Source organism: Nannobrachium achirus (genome assembly GCF_963921795.1).
Source record: "Nannobrachium achirus genome assembly, chromosome: 9".
NCBI lineage: Eukaryota > Metazoa > Chordata > Actinopteri > Myctophiformes > Myctophidae > Nannobrachium > Nannobrachium achirus.
Window position 1 is genome coordinate 49,733,054 of NC_137818.1, and position 21,902 is coordinate 49,754,955.

The window sequence follows — 21,902 nt, forward strand, 5'->3', positions numbered from 1 at the left end:
CAGTCATCACTTTGTGGCTGACATTGACTTGGTGTGAAAGTGATTTGCTCTGTTCCTCCGCCCTCCATCTCTCCATCTCTCTCTCCCTCTTGGTTTGATGCCAGGCAGAGTGGCTCTGCCCTCCTCTTTCCCATTTCATCTCTCTCTCTCTCTCTCTCTCTCTCTCTCTCTCTCTCTCTCTCTCTCTCTCTCTCTCTCTCTCCAACCCCTCTCACCCCATCTCACCTTAATCTCAATCTTTCTCTCTCTCTCTCTCTGTCATAATACATTTGAGATGAATGAGATGACATCACATTACTAGGGCCGTGCCCTAATGGACGATTAATCGCTCGGTTTGGTCTTAGCCTTGCTTACTTTCTTAATAGTTTTATTTAACGCTTCTCTCCATTCCAGTGAATTATTTCTTGAAAGCGTTATGGATCTCCAGTGAGCCGTGTGTTTGTAGGCGCATGTAAATGTGTCCTCCTTCCGTGTTTTGTTTGTTTTAGTTTCAACGACACTTCTGGCCTTCGCTTGTCATCCTCTGGTTTTAACGTGGCAAAGCTATGAATTGTGGGCTATAGCGCTTCGAGCGAAGCCCGTGGCGGCAGCGCAGGCCAACAGGAAGTGCACGAAGGTCCCAGGAAAGTGTGCGAGAAAGACCTTGTGAGTCGTGACGACGAACCCTTATCAGAGACGTCAAAGTCCATTAGTGCTTACAATGAGAGGCATGTCTTTCTCTCTCTCTCTCTCTCTCTCTCTCTCTCTCTCTCTCTCTCTCTCTCTCTCTCTCCTTTGTCTTACAACTTAAATTCAATTCAGCATTCTTTATTGGCCTAAAAGTTACATTAGAGTGTAAGTGATGAGGTTTTTGTAAAGAAAGAAAGAAAAAGTTTTCTATTTAAAACGTAAAGCTCCATATTAAGCTAGTAATCGTTGCTATAGATTTTGCAAAGAAATCTCTATCTCTGGGTATTTGTTGTTGATAGAATGTGTTCTGTTTCTCTTGCAAATATCTCAGGATTCTCCCTGCAGCCTTACTGTTAATGTATGGATGTTTACCTGCTCTCTGTGAAGTGTGTGTGTTTGCGCACGTTTGCTTGCTCACTTGCATTATGTATGCTGGTGCACGACACGTTGAATACTCAGAGTGTGTGTGTGTGTGTGTGTGTGTGTGTGTGTGTGTGTGTGTGTGTGTGTGTGTGTGTGTGTGTGTGTGTGTGTGTGTGTGTGTGTGTGTGTGTGTGTGTGTGTGTGTGTGTGTGTGTGTGTCTTTAACACTTCCACACAATCAATAGGTAAAGGAATGATGTCTAAAAGATGCACTCTGCCGTCACAGCTGGTCAATAAACCAGAAGCCACGGAGCCCAAATTAGTTTTTGGGGGATTTAAGAGAGACCGCATTGAATCAACCGCAGCTCAGCAACTTTGTTATTTTGAAACAAACAAACCAAGGCGCTTCCCTTTCTCTCTCTTTTTTAAAATTTGTTATCAAATCTTTGCAATGACTCGCAATGATTCCACAAGAATATCGACGATTATGTCTCTGACTTGGTAAATGGTTCTAATAATCTTTTCCCCTTCTCTCTCTCTCTGTGTGTGTGTGTGTGTTGCGTTGCAGGGCTGCTATAGGAGGCTGCAGGGGATGACGTTGTAAACCTCAGCGGGGGAAAAGACCCACAGATAAAAGACGAGACGAGCGAGGAGCATCGCGTTTTGGGCGGCCTTCTCCTTGTCCCTCTGGAAGCCCGGTGGCCTGCGGCGCTCCAGACCGTCTGCACACTAACACACACACACACACACACACACACACGCACAAATAAACACACACCCCGTCCGCTCCTCCCCTCCCCCCTGAACCGCCATGCCCTCCCGCCCCCTCCCGCCCTTCCTCCTCCTCCTCTTCCTCCTCCCCCTCTCCCCGGCCACCCCTCCCCCGCCGCCCACGCCGCCACCACAGCCCCCGCCGTACCTCTCCTTCTCCCCGCCGGAGGGGGGCCTCACGCACCTGGTGGTGCACAACCGCAGCGGCGAGGTCTACCTCGGCGCCGTCAACTGGATCTACAAGCTGTCGGGGAACCTGACGGCGCTGCGGAGCCACGTGACGGGCCCCGTGTCGGACAACCCCCGCTGCTACCCGCCGCCGGGCGTGCAGTCGTGCCCGCTGGAGCTGGCGCTGACCGCCAACACCAACAAGCTGCTGCTGCTGGACGCCGGACACAACCGGCTGATCGCGTGCGGCAGCACGTCGCAGGGCATCTGCCAGTTCCTGCGGCTGGACGACCTGTTCAAGCTGGGCGAGCCGCACCACCGCAAGGAGCACTACCTGTCGGGCGTGGCCGAGGCGGGCACCATGTCCGGCGTGGTGATCCCGCCGGACCTCTTCGGCGGCGGCGGCGGCAAGCTCTTCGTGGGCACGCCCATCGAGGGCAAGTCGGAGTACTTCCCCACGCTGTCGAGCCGCCGGCTCACGTCCAACGAGGAGAACGCCGAGATGTTCAGCTTCGTGTACCAGGACGAGTTCGTGTCGTCGCAGCTCAAGATCCCGTCGGACACGCTGTCCAAGTTCCCCGCCTTCGACATCTACTACGTGTACGGCTTCCACAGCGAGCAGTTCGTGTACTACCTCACGCTGCAGCTCGACACGCAGCTGACGTCGCCCGACTCGGCCGGCGAGCAGTTCTTCACCTCCAAGATCGTGCGGCTGTGCGTGGACGACCCCAAGTTCTACTCGTACGTGGAGTTCCCCGTGGGCTGCACCAAGGACGGCGTGGAGTATCGCCTGGTGCAGGACGCCTACATCGCCCGGCCCGGCGCCCGGCTGGCCCGCTCCCTGGGCCTCCAGGAGCACGAGGAGGTGCTGTTCACCGTGTTCGCCCAGGGCCAGAAGAACCGCGACAAGCCTCCCAAGGAGACGGCCCTGTGTCTGTTCACGCTGAGGAAGATCAAGGAGAAGATTAAGGATAGGATCCAGTCCTGCTACAAGGGCGAGGGCCGACTCTCCCTGCCCTGGCTGCTCAACAAGGAGCTGGCCTGCATCAACTCGGTAAGCAACTCTTCAGTTGAGTGTGGTCACAGTGATAAATGATTCCCAATTGGCTGCAACTGGTAATCAAACTAAGCAAACCTTCTAATGAATTAACATTAAATTAACAACTTAAAATCTCTCTTGGGGGGCACACAAATGCAACATCATCGTCATACTTTTCCACTTTTCTTTTTTTGGTCCAGATTCTCCCTCTGACTCACTGGCGGTCTTCAGGGAGGAGTTATGTATTTGTTAAGTGGTGATTAATCCTAAACTCACTTGGGTTTAACACTGCGCTACATTCATATCGTCGCGGTCGGGTGGAAACCTTGTCCAAAATCATTACTTTCCAAGAAATGGAAAACAAACGACTTTCAATAGATGGATCCCATGTAGTTATTATTTAGACACACGCTCTTATTAATGCTTTTCTTTGGTTAAATATTTATAAAACCCGCAGACACACTTAGAGTAACCGCTTTCACTTACAACAAGAACATTTAAAAAAAGCGAGTTTGTAGAAGATAAGATGATGTAGAGCAGGGGTCTTCAACGTTTTCAGGCCGAGGACCCCTTAGTCGAGAGAGAAATGAAGCAGGGACCCCCACAACCTTTTCATAGATTCCATATAGTTTCATTGACAGCACAATCATCAGTGTATTTTGGATTCAATGTCAATTTGTGTTTTCAGATACCAGTAAGACTCCCTAATCGGGAGATAAGCGACCGTTGGTCGCTTATCTCCACAAATATCACAGCCTCCACCTCTCACGTCATACGGGCAGCCATAGTTACACCTGGAATGTTGAATCTCCATATATGGAGATAACCTACCCATCACACAAAGTCTGACCTCACCAGCCCATACCTGGGCATGGACGACTTATATCTCCATATACGGAGATGGCCATATATGGAGATACGATGACATCACAGAGTCCACAGCTGATGATGTGGCGTGATGTCATACAATACACAAACAAGCCCTATATAAAGGGGCAATTCTCACCAGGGAAGAGAGCATTCCCCACTAGCTGAGTATCTTAAGATGGTTGGATGTGATGATAAGCCACAAATAGGCCAAAAGTTTGTTTTACCAATTATCAAGACATACGGGCAGTTGACAGTTTGCCATTGTTACTCATTGAAGTTGAATCTCCATCTGAATCCCTTTTATGCCCATATATGGAGATCCCTGCTCTGAGTATCTGACATCACTAATCCCTTTTATGCCCATATATGGAGATCCCTGCTCTGAGTATCTGACATCACTAATCCCTTTTATGCCCATATACAGTATGGAGATCCCTAACAGAATCCATTTTATGCCCATATATGGAGATACCTGCTCTGAGTATCTGACATCACTGTGATGTCACCTGTTTATGCCTAAATATGGAGATCCCTGCTCTGAGTATCTGACATCACTGCGATCTCACCTGTGATGTCACAGTGACACATCACCTCAGTATCTGTGATGTCACAGTGACACATCACCTCAGTATCAGGCGTTACACGTATACATTGAGCAGGGCAAAGGTGTGACGTGTGGGACGGACGGACGGACGGACGGACGGACGGACGGACGGACGGACGGACGGCCGGTGGAGGTTTTCATACTAAACTGCGACCTTACGGTCGCAATAACCACTTGAACCGTTAATACTTAATAAAGTTGACCTTTCCCTTTGTACTTAGTCCACTCTTTTTCCCCTCTACAACAAACCTCTTTGCCAAAAATAGCTGATCCACAAGCTCATAATGCCTCTGCTGCGAGGCGTTGTGAGCTTGTAGATCTGCTATTTTTGGTTAAAGTTCTCAGAATAAGGACACTAGGGTTTAAGTGGTTAATATAAGAAAAAGGAGAAAAAAGTTTCTATCACACAAAGATTTGGAGGACCTCCTAGAGGTCCCGGACCCCCTGTTGAAGACCATTGATGTAGAACATTAATTAAACAAAATATACGAGGTTTCCACCCGACAGCGACGCCGCCCAACAAGACAACGACCCTACTTTGAAGGGCGTCATCACCTCACCCTGGGCTTAGGCAGCACCCTGGACAAAAATGTCATTGGTTTCCAAAAATACAAACAACCCACAGGGTTGTTTTCACCCTGCATCCCAACTGGATAATGAGTTCAGCTTGACCTTTGTCTGCGACGCACAGAAACAGTCCACTGAGGAGAGACCAAGGACTAATAGATTAATCCACTAATTCCCTGTCGCCGCAGCACACTGGTTCTCAACGTGGGGTCCGGGGACCCGCCGGGGGTCCTTGAGGAGTTAACGAGTTTGTCTGAGAGGGTACAAAATGGAACCAAATGGACCTGTACCTGTTCAGCAGTGTTTTTTTTTCCACCCATTTCATATCAAGGTCCATTATGTATTGGGCATGTGAGCCACGGACCACCATTTGGTTGAGACTTAGCCTCTCAGAACCAAGACTTATCGTTGGATAAAGATGTTGTCTACAGGGTTAAATTGCACATGTTTACAGAGTAAATTTGGGTCCCAGAGATGAAAAATAGTATAAAGTGGTGCAGGTCCATGGCCATGATGATGATGATGATGATGATAAGAGTAGTGTTTTAGTAGGTGTGTGAGTGTGTGTTAACCGTTGAGTAAGCTGGGAAGGCTAAATACTGTGTGAGCTGAGAATGACCTTTAATCGTTGCCAGGAAAACGTTTGCAGGGAAAACGGTGATCGTGTGTGCGTGTGTGGCTTGCGTAGAAGTGTTTTAGACCCACGAGTCGGTCTTTAAACTCTTTGCTCAACTGAGACTTGAGGACAATCTCACAGCTTTGGTTGTTAAAGCTGGGTGGAAACGATTAGAGAGTTCAGTAGAAATGCCTCGCAGAACCAATCCAAGGACTTTAGGGAAGTGAAGTGGTTCTCAACCTTTACTGGGTCAGGGCTCACTTGAACATCTTGAAAGCGTTTTCATCTGACAATTTAACACTTAAATGATCAGACGCACACCTACACACACGCGTGCGCGCGCAGGTGCACATGCACGCACACACACACCAGACGCACAAGACTGATGTCATATTGATGATGTCATATTGATATCATTGAGGACTTAATCCATATTTAGGCAAGGGAACGCATACACACACACGCACAGGCGGACTGATATTCGAAAAGTTGAACGTAAACGGTTCAAGGTTTGATGACGCAAATTCTCAAGGTCACGCTCGCTTGAGGTGGCTGCGTTTCTTTCAATGAATGAAGATGGGACAAACTGTGACATGACTTTCCACGACCCGGAGACTGTGGTTCTCGAACTGGGATCTGGGGACCCCCAAGGGTCCATAATGTGGTTCCATTGGGGACCCCAACAACATTCATCAATATATCCTCAACATCAGTTGAACCATTTTAATGTTTATACTATTTTCAAAGGACTCTTCAGAATTGTGAACACATTTGGCACCCCTCTTTTCAGATGGGGGTCCGCGGCAAAACACATGACCAGTCTGAGATCCAGTGATTTTAAAAGGTCTCCGGGTACAAGAATCCCTCTCGTTGTCTCCACCCATTCGGCCACGCGGCCAAAGTGGGTAATAGGGAAGATCGATAGCGGATCAATATCTCTCAGCTAGCTTTATGTACTCTGGGCTGTTTTATGGGAAGAGTCTGCAGCATATTTGGTACAGTCAGTTCACGTATACTGTAGTATATTGAACAGGAGGACATTGTCAGCTTGGGATGCGTCTGTAAAATCCTGAGTGTGAAAGTGGAACCGAATGGACCCTAAGGGTCCATTCGGTTCCACTTTCACACTCAGGATTTTAAAGTGTCCTGGACAATGTCCAGAACTCCACTTTAGTAGCCTGCTGAGGCAGAGAACCAGAGGTGTGTGTGTACTGTATGTGTAGATATCCAGTATTTATGTAAATATGACATACTGTACTTATATATCTTGATCTTCAATCAATACTGTATTGTGTGTACTGTGTACGTGACTGTTTGTTTGTATGTCTGTCTGTGTGTGTCTGTGTGTTTCTGTGCGTGTGTGTGTGTGAGCCTATACGTGTTGCTTTTATTTGCTAGCAGACACTTGCCAATCAGGGCTTCTCAAACTGTACGGCAGCCATTTAAGCAAAACAGCATGAAATTCTCATTTATATAAAAGGAGAGAAGCTGCTTGACAACAACACTACGTGTGTGTGTGTGTGTGTGTGTGTGTGTGTGTGTGTGTGTGTGTGTGTGTGTGTGTGTGTGTGTGTGTGTGTGTGTGTGTGTGTGTGTGTGTGTGTGTGTGTGTGTGTGTGTGTGTGTGTGCTTCATCTGCACCACTCATTCATGCTGCTGTCACTTCCGATTTTCGATTCATCCTCAGCATCGTTCTCTCTCTCTCACGCACGCACGCACGCACGCACGCGCGCACGCGCGCACACACACACACACACACACACACACACACACACACACACACACACACACACACACACACACACACACACACACACACACACACACACACACACACACACACACACACACACACACACACAGTGCTGTGATGAATAATTCACCCAGTCTTACCTTGTGTTATTCACTTGCTGCTCCATAACAACCTGCTATAAATCTCTTGACTGCCCTCTCTCTCTCTCTCTCTCTCTCTCTCTCTCCCTCTTTCTCTCTCTCCATCTCTCTCACTCTCTCCTTTCTCACTTGAAAGCCGTTATTCTTAAAACCACTGCTATTACTTTGCTAACCCCATTCTCTTCAACACCTCTCCTCTCCTCTCCTCCTACCTCATCTATCTCTTCTACCACTCCACTCCTCTCCATCCTCCTCTCTCTCTCTCTCTCTCTCTCTCTCTCTCTCTCTCTCTCTCTCTCTCTCTCTCTCTCCCTCTCCACAGTAGCTACCGTGCGTCGTCACTCCTCCTCCTATAGGTCAGCCCACTCCATCTTGTGTTTGTGTCATATCATGCCAGTATGTGGTTTATACAAGGTGACGGTATGGCGTGGGCCCACACTGTACGCACCACCCTGGCAGGCTACAGGATCGTGTAAAACTCCCACGTTTTAATGTACACAGAATTAAAATAATTATGCTAATGAGAGCAACGCTACACGACTGTCCTTTACAGCCATCTGCCGTGCTGCTTGCATCCATCAAGGACAATGTCAGCAGTCCCTGGGGACGCCGCTCTGATTAATATATCATCCTCACGCACCCACGCACGCACGTATGCACACACACACACACACACACACACACACACACACACACACACACACACACACACACTTGTTTTAATGTACATATTTCCTCGTCATCTTGGTGTGAGTTATATTTTGCCTTACTGTCGGTAACGTGGGAAAAGCTCAGAGAGTGGCGGTGTAGAATACTGATTACAGGACTGTGCACCTGTTCCCACCGGGTTCCTATGCGCTGAAATACAAGATTCAGTGCCATGCATTGTGAGCTTGTAGATCGACTAGTTTTACTATTTTACACACGACACACATCGTACGACAAAGTATGAGCGGCAGCAGCTCAGGAGGTAGAGCGGGCCGTCTTGGAATCCGAAGGTTCCAGGTTCGAATCCCGGCTCCCCCTGGCTAAGTGTCAGAGTGTCCTTGAGCAAGACAATGAACCCCTAAGTGCTCCCGATGAGCAGGTTGATGCATGGTTCCCTCCGCCATCAGTGTGTGAATGGTGTGAAGTACATTGTAATGTAAAGCGCTTTGGAGAAAAGCGCTATACAATTGCAGTTCATTTATGAGGTGTAAGGGGTGAATATGGACGGACCAATGTCTTTTGTCGGAGAAACATATTTTTTGCGTTCAATGCCATGACATCCAGCACTAGGGTTTCCGGACATGACGTCGGCCATTTGCTTATGCCTGATCGACTCATATCTATGCTTACTGGATGTTTTCATCATGACCATTTGAACGGGGAAGGTAATGTTACTGTGATTGCGAGGCGTGGCTTGTAGCTCCTGACTTTTGGCGTGGTGCCATCTCTGGTGCCTAGTGGGTCTAATTAGAGCCGTCAGCAGGCCCGGGCCAGCACCAGGGAGGTCCAGTTGTCACGGGTCACCTTGCATGGCTGTGGGCTGAGCAGCCCTGTGGCAAAACCCCACACATCACTACGACTACAGCATCGATAAATAAGATCACCTACGCACACACACAGAGGGGAATGGAGGGGGGTTGAGAGAGAGAGAGAGGGATAGGCAGTGTTCGGAAAGTTCACTTTCAAAATGAACTAGTTCAAGTTCAAGTTCAAAACTTCTAAAATGAACTAGTTCATTTCATAGTTCATAATTCTACATTTTGAACTAAAGTTCATGGTTTCCCAAAATGAACTAACTTAGTTCTTTTTAGTTCTTTTACCCTAACCCTTTAACTATAATATTTTTTATACTTTTGGCTATTCAACTGTTTGTTTTTTGTTTGTTTTTTTTGCAACACACGTCATACGGCGAAGTATAGTCAGGCTTTACTTGCGAGACGTAACAAGGCTGAGACTCACACAGCGCTTCATGTGAACTTGTGAAGAGAACCACCCAGGCAGACAACAGCACTGCTCACATATCAACTTTCGCGAGGTCTGCAAGTCTGCAGTTGCGTGCTATTGGAGCATGTGAATGAAAAGAAAGACGCGAGGACAGACGACCGCGGTCCGCGGCACGAACGAGCCGACGAGCGCCGTTCATGGACGTCAGAATGAACGCGTTCGACAATAGCGTTCATCAAGCGAAAACAAAGAACGTTCAGTTCACGTTCAGCCAAGATATGAACGCGTTTGTGAACGATCGTTCATTGAACGCGTTCGGGTAAAACACTGGGGATAGGGAGAGAAACGGAGAGACAGAGAGACTATCCCATATTATTCTCTTCCATTGGGCCACATTATCTGTAAACACAACAGTCAATTTCCTCTGTTATGCAGATGATACACAACTGTACCTGTCTGTAAATCCTCAGGACTAAATCGATCCTCAAGAGGATTTACACTGATGGCTCAAAACCTTTTAGTGCTAAATAATAGCAAATCAGAACTCTGTCCTCTGCAATAATTCAACATGATCTTGGAGATTTCACCACTAACGTCAAAACGGAAATTAGGAAATATATATATTTAATATGTATTTATTTGGTTACAGCAGGTTACATACAACATAGACTACTTGCATTTGCATCAGCATTTGATCCCAGTGTCCCTTTTTTATTTTATCTCGACAAATAAGTAAAAAGCACCTACACATAAGACAAAGGCAGACACAGACTTTTGTCTTTGACAATGATCTTAACTTCAACACACACTTAAATACGTTGGACCAGTCGTATTGTTATCAGCCAAAGACATCTCTAAAATGTAACTCTGTCAACTCTGTGTGTTTATCATCTTAAATGCCAGTTCAACAAGCTCACAATGCGTCGCCCCTGTTTATGTGTGGGTGTGTGTGAGAGTGAGTGGGTGGCTGTGCGCGCCTCTTATCTTGCCCTCCAAAGAAAGAGGAGCTAAACAACGGAAGCAGTAAACACAGGGAAATGGGCTGATAATGAGAAGAGTGCTGTGTGTGTGTGTGTGTGTGTGTGTGTGTGTGTGTGTGTGTGTGTGTGTGTGTGTGTGTGTGTGTGTGTGTGTGTGTGTGTGTGTGTGTGTGTGTGTGCGTGCGCGTGCGCGTGTGTGTGTGTGTGTGTGTGTGTGTGTGCGTGTGCGTGTGCGTGTGTGTGTGTGTGTGTGTCAAAAAACACAAGCAAGACGTCAGAGTGAAAATTGCTTCCTATAACAGACAATGAGGACAAAGGCACCAATCTCTTTTCTTCTTCTCTGCTCTCTCTCTCTCGCTCTCCCACCCTAGAGTGTATAATAATGTTTATTAATATTTATCAGAGTTGATTACAGTCTCTCTCTGTGGCATTATGTATTCTCTTCTCAAGGCGTTGGATGACTGTGGGATTGCGTGTGTGTGTGACTGTGTGTGTGTGACACTGTGTGTGTGCGCACGCGTGTGCATGTGTGCGTGCGCTCTGTCCCTGAATCCATTCATTATAAAAGCTAAACTCCTCTCTCTCTCCTACACACCCATTCATTCTTGTTTTCTCTCTCTATCTCTCTCTTTCTCTCTTATCTCTCTCATCATTCTCACCCTCCCTAGCGGTATGTCCCCCCTGCCCTCTCTCATGTATCCCAGCTGCTTACTGAGAGAGAGAGAGAGAGAGAGAGAGAGAGAGAGAGAGAGAGAGAGAGAGAGAGAGAGAGAGAGAGAGAAGGAAAGATGAGAGGTAGACAGACAGAATAGACAGACACCAGAAAAGCTGAAGTAGAGGCAGACGGTAGGGAAGCTGATGGTCCCGAACAACATATCTCAAAAATGTGCAATTTGTTAGATACCTCGCAATAGATAAGCGCATTCAGGCTCCCTGGAGGATGAACCCCATTAATTTATGACAACATGATGTGGCCCGATAGCGCCACTCTGAGGACCTAACGTGAACTTGCATGCAGATTGCTGAATTAACCCTACTGAATTTGGTGACTCCATGGACTCCTCTAGTGCCACCTTTAGACTCTTACTCTTGTTATCTACACATTCTTTCATTTACTATCGTATTGTTAGTTATTGACTATTGTGATTTTTTGTTCACCAAACACTATTGTGGTTGCGATTATAATTTTGATACATGTGGACATTTTATTACCTTACATTTTATGTTTTATGGAGTATCTCAACAGTGGTTGGAGCCTTGTTGTAGGTGGTCTCGGGAAGGAGACTTACTTTTTAACAAGTAGTTCTGCCTGAAACTCAAATACGTGCAAAACCCTACTACCTAGTCCAACCGTTCTTGATTGATTCATTAATTAAATAGCCTACTTCATTAACAGTTTGCAAAAAAAAGCACAGAAAAGGGGGCATGGTGGCGCACTCGGTAGTGATGTCGCCTCACACCTACAGTAGAAGGTCCCGGGTTTGATTCCCGCTGGGTGGAGTTGGGGGAAAAGCCTTTCTGTGTGGAGTTTGCATGTTCTCCCCATGTCCCTTAGGTTAGTTAATGCATTGCATTTTTTATGCAATGGACCTCCCTTCCACGCGCTACGTCCTGTCAGGGAAACTCCCCCCAGTCAGGTGATGCTGTACAAGTTGTGTGGAGATTAACGCCTAGAGACTAATGTGACCTAATGCTTACATCATGACACAACTTTGCAGTTAAAGTTCATTGCTGCGCTCATGTCAAGGAAAGAGCTCAGCGACTTTAGGATTGGGGAGGACATCGTTTGTTCGTCAAATGGGTTTGAAATGTGACGTTGTGGCCTGTCACAGAATTGGTACATGGAATAAACAAACAGCGCCATTTAAACAGCGCCATTTGTCTGTCTGTCTGTCTGTCTGTCTGTCTGCCGTCCTGCTCCTCTCCCTTTATGGCTGTCAATTAAACAAGTAGCTTGCAGTGGTGCTTTGGGATTTTTTTTTCCGGGCGGACGGTCATTTATTGACGTCACGTGCACGCGCCTCTAGAGGCTATTTAGATAGAAAGGATGTCAGCAGATCTAATGGTGGGAAAACAATAGTTTTCTAGTCTTAATTACATTTGCATTGTTACTTAAGATTTTATGTTCTACTTTCTTTTAATTCATTTAGAAAATACAGCGCTGCAGTAGGATAGAGAAACAAAGTTTGGCTTGAACGAATCTCAAACACTAAATACCACAGTAATGGAGCCATGTATGAGGACACACACACATTGACACATGCACATGCAGTCACAGCTGGAAACCTAGGTGTTAAAGTAGGCTATATATCCATATGAATAGAGGCTTGAGGACGCACACACATTCACCACTAGAAACCTGTTATGCAAGTAGCCACTGATTAAAGTATTGCTTGTAGTTATCGCGGATTCGCGGGGTGGGGGGTTGTCGCGGCGGCGGCTCTCACGGGGGGTATGCACGCGTTTACACGGTCGTGCACCGTTCGGTGCCGTCCGTGCGCGTGCATGTGGGGAAATATTTCCGGCCACACGGCGTACGGTCCCGTCCGGCCCCCAAAGCACTACTGGTAGCTTGTTGTCATAGCTAGCGTGTGTGTGTGCGCGTGTGTGCGCGCGTGTGCGTGCGTGTGTGTGTTTCTGTTAGCGTACGTAATCGGCTCATCACCTAAGCCATCCCACACACACATTGCTGGCCTGCCCTCACTCATTAGTACTATTTATTGATGGCTGTTTATACCACCGCTTGTTCTCGTGTGTGCGCGTGCGTGTGTGTGTACAATTTTTGAACATTTGTTTGTACAAACACTTCTGTACACACTACAGGGATTCATCAGTGAATTTTCAATCGTGTAGAAATATGCGCGTGCGTATGTGTTTGTGGGAACATGGCAACGAGGAGTGGTGTGTGTGTGTGTGTGTGTGTGTGTGTGTGTGTGTGTGTGTGTGTGTGTGTGTGTGTGTGTGTGTGTGTGTGTGTGTGTGTGTGTGTGTGTGTGTGTGTGTGTGTGTGTGTGTGTGTGTGTGTGTGTGTGTGTGTGTGTGTGTGTGTGTGTGTGTGTGTGTAGCAGCAGCTGTGTTTGCACAGTCCTATGGTGCTGCTTTCGGAATTAGATACAGATAGAAGTCATTACTCTATCTGTGTTGCACGCAGGGACGCAGGCACGCCTGTACACACACACACACACACACACACACACACACACGCAGGCACGCAGAAAGCCTTATTTGAATCCACCATTAATTAATTATTCTCAGCATAAGATTCAATATTTAGAGGTCCTCCGTATGCTGAGGACCCAAGGATACAAGGACACAAGGATGCTTTCTTCCTCCGCACAGTCTGGCTTCCTTACAGCACACAGCTGTTTGAAAGCCCTGCAATTTACAAGCCACTAATAGCAAGTTTATGGATGAGTCCAGGACTGCCGGCACTATTAGTCTACAGACATAACCAAAGTCTGTTGTATGTGCCATTAACGGCAGATCCAAGGTCAGCATGTTCCAAATCCAAGTCAAATAAACAACCTATCTCAAGCATGAGCACTTGATTTACAGAACGAAGCATCCGGAGTGTTGTGGATGTTGTATTATAGATTATAAGCAGTGGTTAACCACTTAAGCCCCATATACTTACTTAGTCGACCAGAGTCCCCCAGGGCTCATTACTAGGTCCTCTACACCAAATCCACAAGATCACAACACCTTGGCTTGTAGATCAGTAACGCTTATAAGGATTTTACAGTGTAGTGATGATATGGTCAAGTCTAGTCACATGCAGGTCCTTTATATGTAGCAAAGTAATTTAATTTACAACATGTGCAACCGATTCTAGGTAGTGATATGACTCTGGGCGCAGGACACTCTGTGCTTCATGCTTCTACACGTATCATAAAGCCTTGTTGAACCGGGTTGGTATCACAGGTTAGACTGGGTAAGGGTTGGTAACACCTGTGAGCTATGACTGTAAAGAATAGCATTTCCTCACCAACGACAGTGTTTAAGTACACAGTAAAATGTGTTAATTTAACTCTGAGCTTGTACAGTACAAATGGCCTTTTCTGCCCCATGTTGTGTCCCAGAATAGGGATGCTAAGCTTTACGTTGGATAAAGTGCATGCCTGAGTTACTATGTAACTGTAGTCAAAACTCACACTAGTCCATATAAAGTGTCTGCTCCAATCAAAAAAACTATTGGCTGAGAGTGACATGTGGCTGCTGTGGGTTTCATTGAATTCTTCAAGTCTCCAACAATCCCAGATGTCATGTTCTCACACAATCAGGGAATTTAAATTCCCTTACGATGCCATTTATAGCTGACAATCACCGCGGAGCCACAATAACGAGCTGTGGATTGGCGGTAACGAGCTCCGCTGTGATATTGCAATAGTCAGCGGAATAATTTAGACTGTGTGGGCCTCTGGCGAGACAAAACCGAAAAAAGAAATATGCAGGGCATGTAATTGTTTCATAGACGTAATAATGTACACAGCAGAATCCTGAGTGCTAGTTTACAAATGCAACCAAACCAAACACTGGTGTCATTGGTTCTCTCTCAGAATGACCAGCTCAGTGGGCCTGTGGGTAGAGTGTCCGTCCTGAGACTTGGAGGTCGGGGTTCGATTCCTGATGGGATCATACAAAAGACTGAAAAATTACACTAAACGCGAGATAGGCACTTGCCCTCATGGCTTGGAAAGGCTCACTTACTTACTATCAGAGTTATGGGGTTCCGGTGCGGGTCCTTGCATTAGTACATGCTCTGAGTTACAAATGGATGAATCAACACAGAGGATTCTATTATGTACACACATTTCCTGACAATTCCCACACCATTCTTCCTGACAGTGTCACAACAACTTTGCTTTCCGCCTCTCAGCAGCTCAGAACACTGGCCGTTTGCCTTTGCGTCTAAATGCTTGGATTCAGAGTGCACGCGGTCCACTTTCAGCTCTTAGCAAAACAAAACGAAAAATAATTCAGTTTGCCTTCCCCTGGGGCCCCGGCTTTGAGGAGCCCGGAAAACCCTTTTTCAATCTTACAATTTCATCTTCAACCCCCCGGCCTGAAACAACTGTATTGCTACGCAATCTAAGCAAAGCGCCAAACAAATTGAAATATTTACATAGCCTACATGTATAAGTAATTTTTGGCACAGACTTGCGAGGCTATGAGGCAAAAATAAATAATCAAAAAACACAGTCATTCTTTTCAGTTTGTGTGCTACGTACTGTAGTCTTTTCTTTCTTGCAGAATTTGTTCAGCTGGAAATTTCTAATGTGGCTTAAGATGGGACAAAGACATCAAAGGGAGAGCGTGCATGCATGCGTGCGTGTGTGCGCTTGTGTGCAGAGTAGACGGGGGATAATAGCCTAATTTCTAATGTATCCACACACACTCCTGACCCCCCAACCACTGCCCCATTCAGTCCACTATCACAGAGTCATGTCCGGGTGAGTTTTTCTGTTCTAATTGGATTATATCTGTTGGGAAAGGCTTTATGTCAGATTACCCAGATTATGACCCCACAGCTTCAAGCAGCCGCGTGGCTTTAAACAGCGTCATCTGGATGGCATTATACTACAGAGAGCCTGGTGGCTTGGCTGGATAACAGCAGCCAATGTTGGAAATATGATATTAGCCTACTTTTATCAAAAGCCTGATTCATAACTTGTTGCGCGGTCGGCGGTGCCCTCCGAAAATAGCCGATTTGTGAGCTCACAACGCATTGCACAATAGTGAAGCTTGTAGATTGCCTATTTTCAACGCAGGTATGACGGTCTATAAATTAACCCATTTTAAGTCAGATTTGAATAAAGCCTTAAAGACCCAAGTCCGATTAGAAAATGACCCACTGTTTTTCTGAAAACTCAGCCGCTGTAGCAGTTAGTTTCAAATGTGTATGTTTTTTTTTCTCTCGTAAATTAAAGCCCGACATCATACAGAAGTAGTGAAAATAGCAGATCTGCTAGATCTGATTGTAGATTGTCTATTTTCGCTATTTTAAATCGTTTTTAAAATAATAATAAAAAAGGACATACATTTTGGACATACAAGCTTTCCACCTGACAACGATATGAAGATAAGGTTGAAAATGGGTGAATTGCTCCTTTAAGCACATAGAAAAAGTCTCAGCATATACCCTTATATGCAACCAATTGGCAACACACTAACATACTATTGGCTCATACTGTTTTTACACATTGAAAGAATAACACATTTGATGACTTCAAGTCAAGTCAAGTAGAACATTATTTGTCCCCAGAGGGTCAATTGGTTGTGCAGTTGTAAAAATTGTACACAATAACACACTACGCAATATAACACACAAGGCAATTATATACAATGTATAATAAAACATAGAGTAGATAATTACTATGTTTAAGTACTGCAAAAATTAAAGACATATTTACCAACGCGGTTTAGCAGTGAAATGGTCTGAAACTCTACAGTTTGTACAGGGGGCGGGTGCTGAATCGCGGCCTGAAAAGGTTGCGAACCACTGGCATAGACCAGTGGTTCTCGACCAGTGGTTCTCAACCTGTGGTGTCGGGACCCCCAGGGTAGTCCTCAAATTATTTTGGCGGGTCCCCAGATGATTAACTTAATGTGCAACATTGTAAACAAACCAACATAAAGTTTAAGTGTATAGAGGCTATCTGAACATTTCTAAAGTGACAATTTACGGACGTTTCAATACCTCTAAAATAACAAATTAAACATTGGTCACAACGCCTCACGTTGCGAGGTGTTGTGAGCATGTAGATCTGCTATTTTCACAATAGATCCGTGTTATACAAAATGTAATGCCTCAACTCTTAGTGCTCGTAGGTTGGGGGTCCCCAGTTAAAATATGATCATTTTGGGGGTTGTGGCCTGAAAAGGTTGCGAACCACTGGCATAGAGGACCAGGGCACAGAGAGACAGAGAGCCAGGTCATACATGATGAGCACACCACATGCACGCCATTCTGTGTGTGGCTGAACGGCCAGAGCATGGAGAGAAGTAACATCCAGGTTGTCCTTATCTGTGGTTCTCAATGTGTGTGGTCCGTGTGTCGTCCACAGGGGACCTTGAGACGCGTTCCATGGGGTCCCCAGATAACTCTGACAGTGTACCAACTATCAGAGTTACAGTATGGGGTTGTGCCCTTTGTTAGCCTTCTGGTTGGTCCCTGACTGTCCAACCAGCAGGCTCTATCTGCCTTGTCCCGCCCTGGTTCCGCCTTTTTTATGTTGAATTTGCTAAAACATCATTTTTGAAGAAATAAAAACATTTAAAAACATGCTGAGTCACTATACCGCTCCATTTGACTGAAACCAAGTTTGAAATTAGAATTGAACCCACAGAATAACAATACGATGCAACTGAATTAAAATGGTAGTGGATGGAGTGTCCCACCAAGTGTCCCACCAAGACACAGTAACCAATGGTTGTGAAGAGGGGTGGGACAACAGGCATGACTTGACAAAGGGTGAATTAATGCATAGTAAGGTCCTTGAAAAGAAACATTGTGAGAATCACTGGTCTACATGGGCTCACCACACGCAGAGCATGAGGCATGAGCATAGACCAATGGTGTCAAACGCGTTGCACCACATAGGACACGCTTTGACCTCGTAGATCAGCTGTTTTCGTGCTTTCACACTGTCATAATATGCATATTGCCTCCATTCTGACCTGTCTAAACATCCTGGTTAGGCATTCGCGCACAAGTCAAGACGAAGCCCCTTTGTCACGTTACGATAGGTGCAGCACAAAATGTAGTTATTACCCCGCCGGGAGTTTGCCTTCAGGGTTGGCTGGATAGAAGCTATTAGACGCACGCTGTGGCGGCGTCGCCACGAGCCGCAGCACAGCTGAGCATATGGTATTAGCTTAGCTGATGGCTCAAGCCATTCCAGGGGACAATGCACGTTTGTCCCGCGGCGACACATTAACCTATATGACCAAATAACACAGTGCTAAGCATTGGTCACGAGCCATCTCTCCCTCGCTCACTCTCTTTCACTCTCTCTCCCTCACTCTCTCCCTCTATCTCTCTCTCCAGGGGTGTCACACCAAATTCTGGGCCCTGGGTAATTTAACTATTGAAAAATAGCAGATCTACAAGCTCACAGTGAGCTTGTATATCTGATATTTTTCAATAGCTATAGTATAAAATAATTAAGGCCCCTCCACCTTGGGCCCTAGTAACTCAGTCCCACTTTTCTCCCCCTTGTGACGCCCCTGCTCTCTCTCTCTCTCTCTCCCTCTCTCTCTCTCTCTCTCTCTCTCTCTCTCTCTCGCCCTCTCTCCCCGCTCTCTCAGCCGCCCGTCTCTCTCGGGGACGTGTCTACTTTGCACATTGTGTTTTGTCTGTGTGATTATGACCCAGAAAGGATGTCCCGGTGGGGATTGGTTCTGACAAAACAGAAATAAGCAGCGTTACAGCTTTGCCCCAACTTTGGAATGTTTTCTTTTTCCCGAGCGCCGAGCAATGTTGCTCGCTCCACACATTTCACCATGTTCACAAATGATTATGTTCACTCCCTGACACTGTTTCAATGCGGAGGGGAGGAGGAGAAGAGAGGAGGAACAGCAGGGGTGTTGGGAGCAGAAACGTCCTAGTGGGAGCACCATGTTGGTTTCCTGTGAACCCTGGAGAGCTAGGATGCACACCCTGAGGGCTGCACACGCACGTGCACGTGCACACACACACACACACACACACACACACACACACACATGCACACGCACACGCACATGCACATGCGCACACACAAACACACACACACACACACATGCACGCAAACAGATCATTCTACAAAGAGAGAGTTCTGAACTTATCCACAAGTTTCCAACATCCCATTGTGCATTGCGCAGAAGGTGGGCGGTATTTCTGGCGTTGCTAATCTACAAGCTCACAAAAAAAAAGTGTTTTTTTGTGATAGCCTGCAGCATATAGCAGAGCCTCCTGCTGGCGATTATGTGGGTTATTATATCGTCGTTGTTGGGTGAAAACCTTGTTTGTCCAAAACCTTCTCTTTTTTTTTTTTTTTTTCATTTTAAAATAGTGAAATAGGCTATTTTCACTAGTTTAGTGCGGCAGTCTTGTAGGATGAAGCAGGGCTTTACTTTTCGAAAAACGTACTGAAACTTGGAGATACAAGGTTTCTGCCTGACAGTGACGATATGAATGATGGTGCAATACAGTCTCCGTGCTGACATAAGTAAGCCTTGCCGAACCTTGTGGCATGAGCCTGTTTCTGTAGCGTGAGGCGGCTTGATGCACTAGTAACATCCCCTGGACATGATGCTAGTACCTCACAGGGACTTACCCTCCAATCCAAGCCTTGACGCTGAGTGCCAAGCAAGGAGGTATTGGGTCCCATATTTTTTGTTGTTGTCTTTGCTATGACCCAGCCGGGGAACCGAACCCGACCCCCCAGTCTCAGGGCGGACACTCCAACCACAAGGCCTCTCCATGCTGACATACTAACATGCATTTCCTCACAATAACAGAACATTTTGTCACACAGGCTTGCTCGACGTGCACATTTATTTATTCGTTTTTACACAAACTCAAGTGCTCAGTCGGTTACATTGCAGTACATTCTTTCTCACTCATGCACACGCACGCACGCACGCACGTACGCACGTACGCACACACACACACACACACACACACACACACACACACACACACACACACACACACACACACACACACACACGCACACGCACGCACACACACGCACACACACGTTTTCTCTATACTTTTTGACCTAAATCATGTCTCCACTCCCCACATTACAGTTACACATCTGCTTCCAATCACTGCTAGAGAGAGAGAGAGAGAGGGGGGGGGGGGGCACAAAGGGGAAATGAAAGAGGTATTAGCAGCAGAGCAAGAAAGAAAGGCAGAGAGAAAAGTGAAACACATGGAGGAAGGGATGAGAAGAGGACAAGGTGAATGGAATAAATCAATGTTGATGTGTCTGACTCTCTTCCACTCTGCACTACTCTCTCCCTTTCTTTCTTACATTCTGTCTTTATTTCTTTGCTCCTTCATTACTTTGTTCTCAGCTTCCTCCCTCAGTCTCTCTCTCTCTCTCTCTCTCTCTCTCCCACATGGAGCCAGGACAACAGAATGTTCTCTCTCCACACATATGTTACGCTCAGAGAAAAGTCCCAAAAAGCTGGCAGAACCGCGGCTACCTCCATTCCAAGAAGGATTCGGGCTGCAATTTGTCATGTTGGACGAGGCCCACATGCCGTGTTTCTGTTTGGAACCGTGTGTGACATCTCAATTATATGCACACATGCAGCCCGACCGATCTGTCACTCTGGCCCGATATGTGTGGGACCTTTTTGGACGGCGTCGATATCAGCAATCGCTCGATCACGCATGCCGATGTGTCCCGATCATTTTAGGTTGTGGGCCATTTCTACAAGATGTGCAAGTTACAAGCTGAGAACGTGTCGCGTTGCTTGTACATCAGCTGTTTTTGAATATTTTGAATACAGGTTAGTAGTGTGTTGTTGTTTTTTTCTGTAACCTATTTAGACCTGAGGCTGATTCTAAAGAAAGAGAAAAATATGTTGCTATATAGTATATCGTCTCTGTCGGGTCCAAAACTGTTCTTTTTCAGGATTCAAATTCAAAAGCATAAGTAGCAGATCTACAAGCTCGAGACGCGTTGTGTTCCACCACACCATGCTTCGAGGCGAGCTTATGGATCTGCTACTTTTGATGCTTTTGTGTGACACAGTTGTGACTGGCAGGTCGCAAGTTACTATGAAAAGCTCCACCGGCTGTCTGTCCGTCTGTCTGTCACGTCACACTTTTGCCCCTTTTCTTATCTCTGCCACCGTTGGCCCTAAAATCACGCAATGCGGTACACAGTATCTCTAAAGTCATGTCATCAACATGGATCTGTCCCATTTCCCATATTCCCTCCTGATTGGCTATGATTGCCTTCTAAAGTTTGTGTATGCAACGTGATGGTTGCTTATCTCCTGATTAGGGAGTCTTACTGGTATGATCAAGTAGGGAGTTAACTTTCGAAAAAACACAAAAGACTAGACTATGGAGATGAGAGGTTTCTGCCCTACAACAGCAATATACTGTATAGCAACATCTAAAATGACACAACGGTGTTCCCAGCTTGAAAGGTATGACAACTTATAGGAGTAAAAGCTCATTCCCACCTGATGCGATAAAGATAGCGATATGTCGGTGTTCACTTCAATTATGGCGGCTTTATCGTTTTGTTGTGGACGCTACCATCCACTTCAATTGAAAACGATATATTTTTATCGATATCAAAACATTGTAATCTGTGGTCTACTACTCTCCATATCGGTGTCAGACCTAAGAATCTGTCATCGGTCGCGGTCGGGCTGTACAAATGAAACCAAATGGACACTTACGGGTCCATCTGTTTCCAT

General features: G+C 46.3%; 1 protein-coding gene across 1 annotated transcript in view; it reads left to right on the forward strand.

Moving 5' to 3' along the window:
- Positions 1 to 1,843: 1,843 nt before the first annotated feature.
- The window catches only part of LOC308290942 (plexin-A1-like), a gene marked incomplete at its 5' end in the record, with an annotated part of 341,256 nt that continues 321,197 nt past the window's right edge, over positions 1,844 to 21,902 (forward strand). The window contains one exon of the mRNA XM_080732857.1: positions 1,844 to 3,025. Coding sequence (XP_080588983.1) covers positions 1,844 to 3,025 — 1,182 coding nt within the window. The remainder of the gene's footprint in view (positions 3,026 to 21,902) is intronic.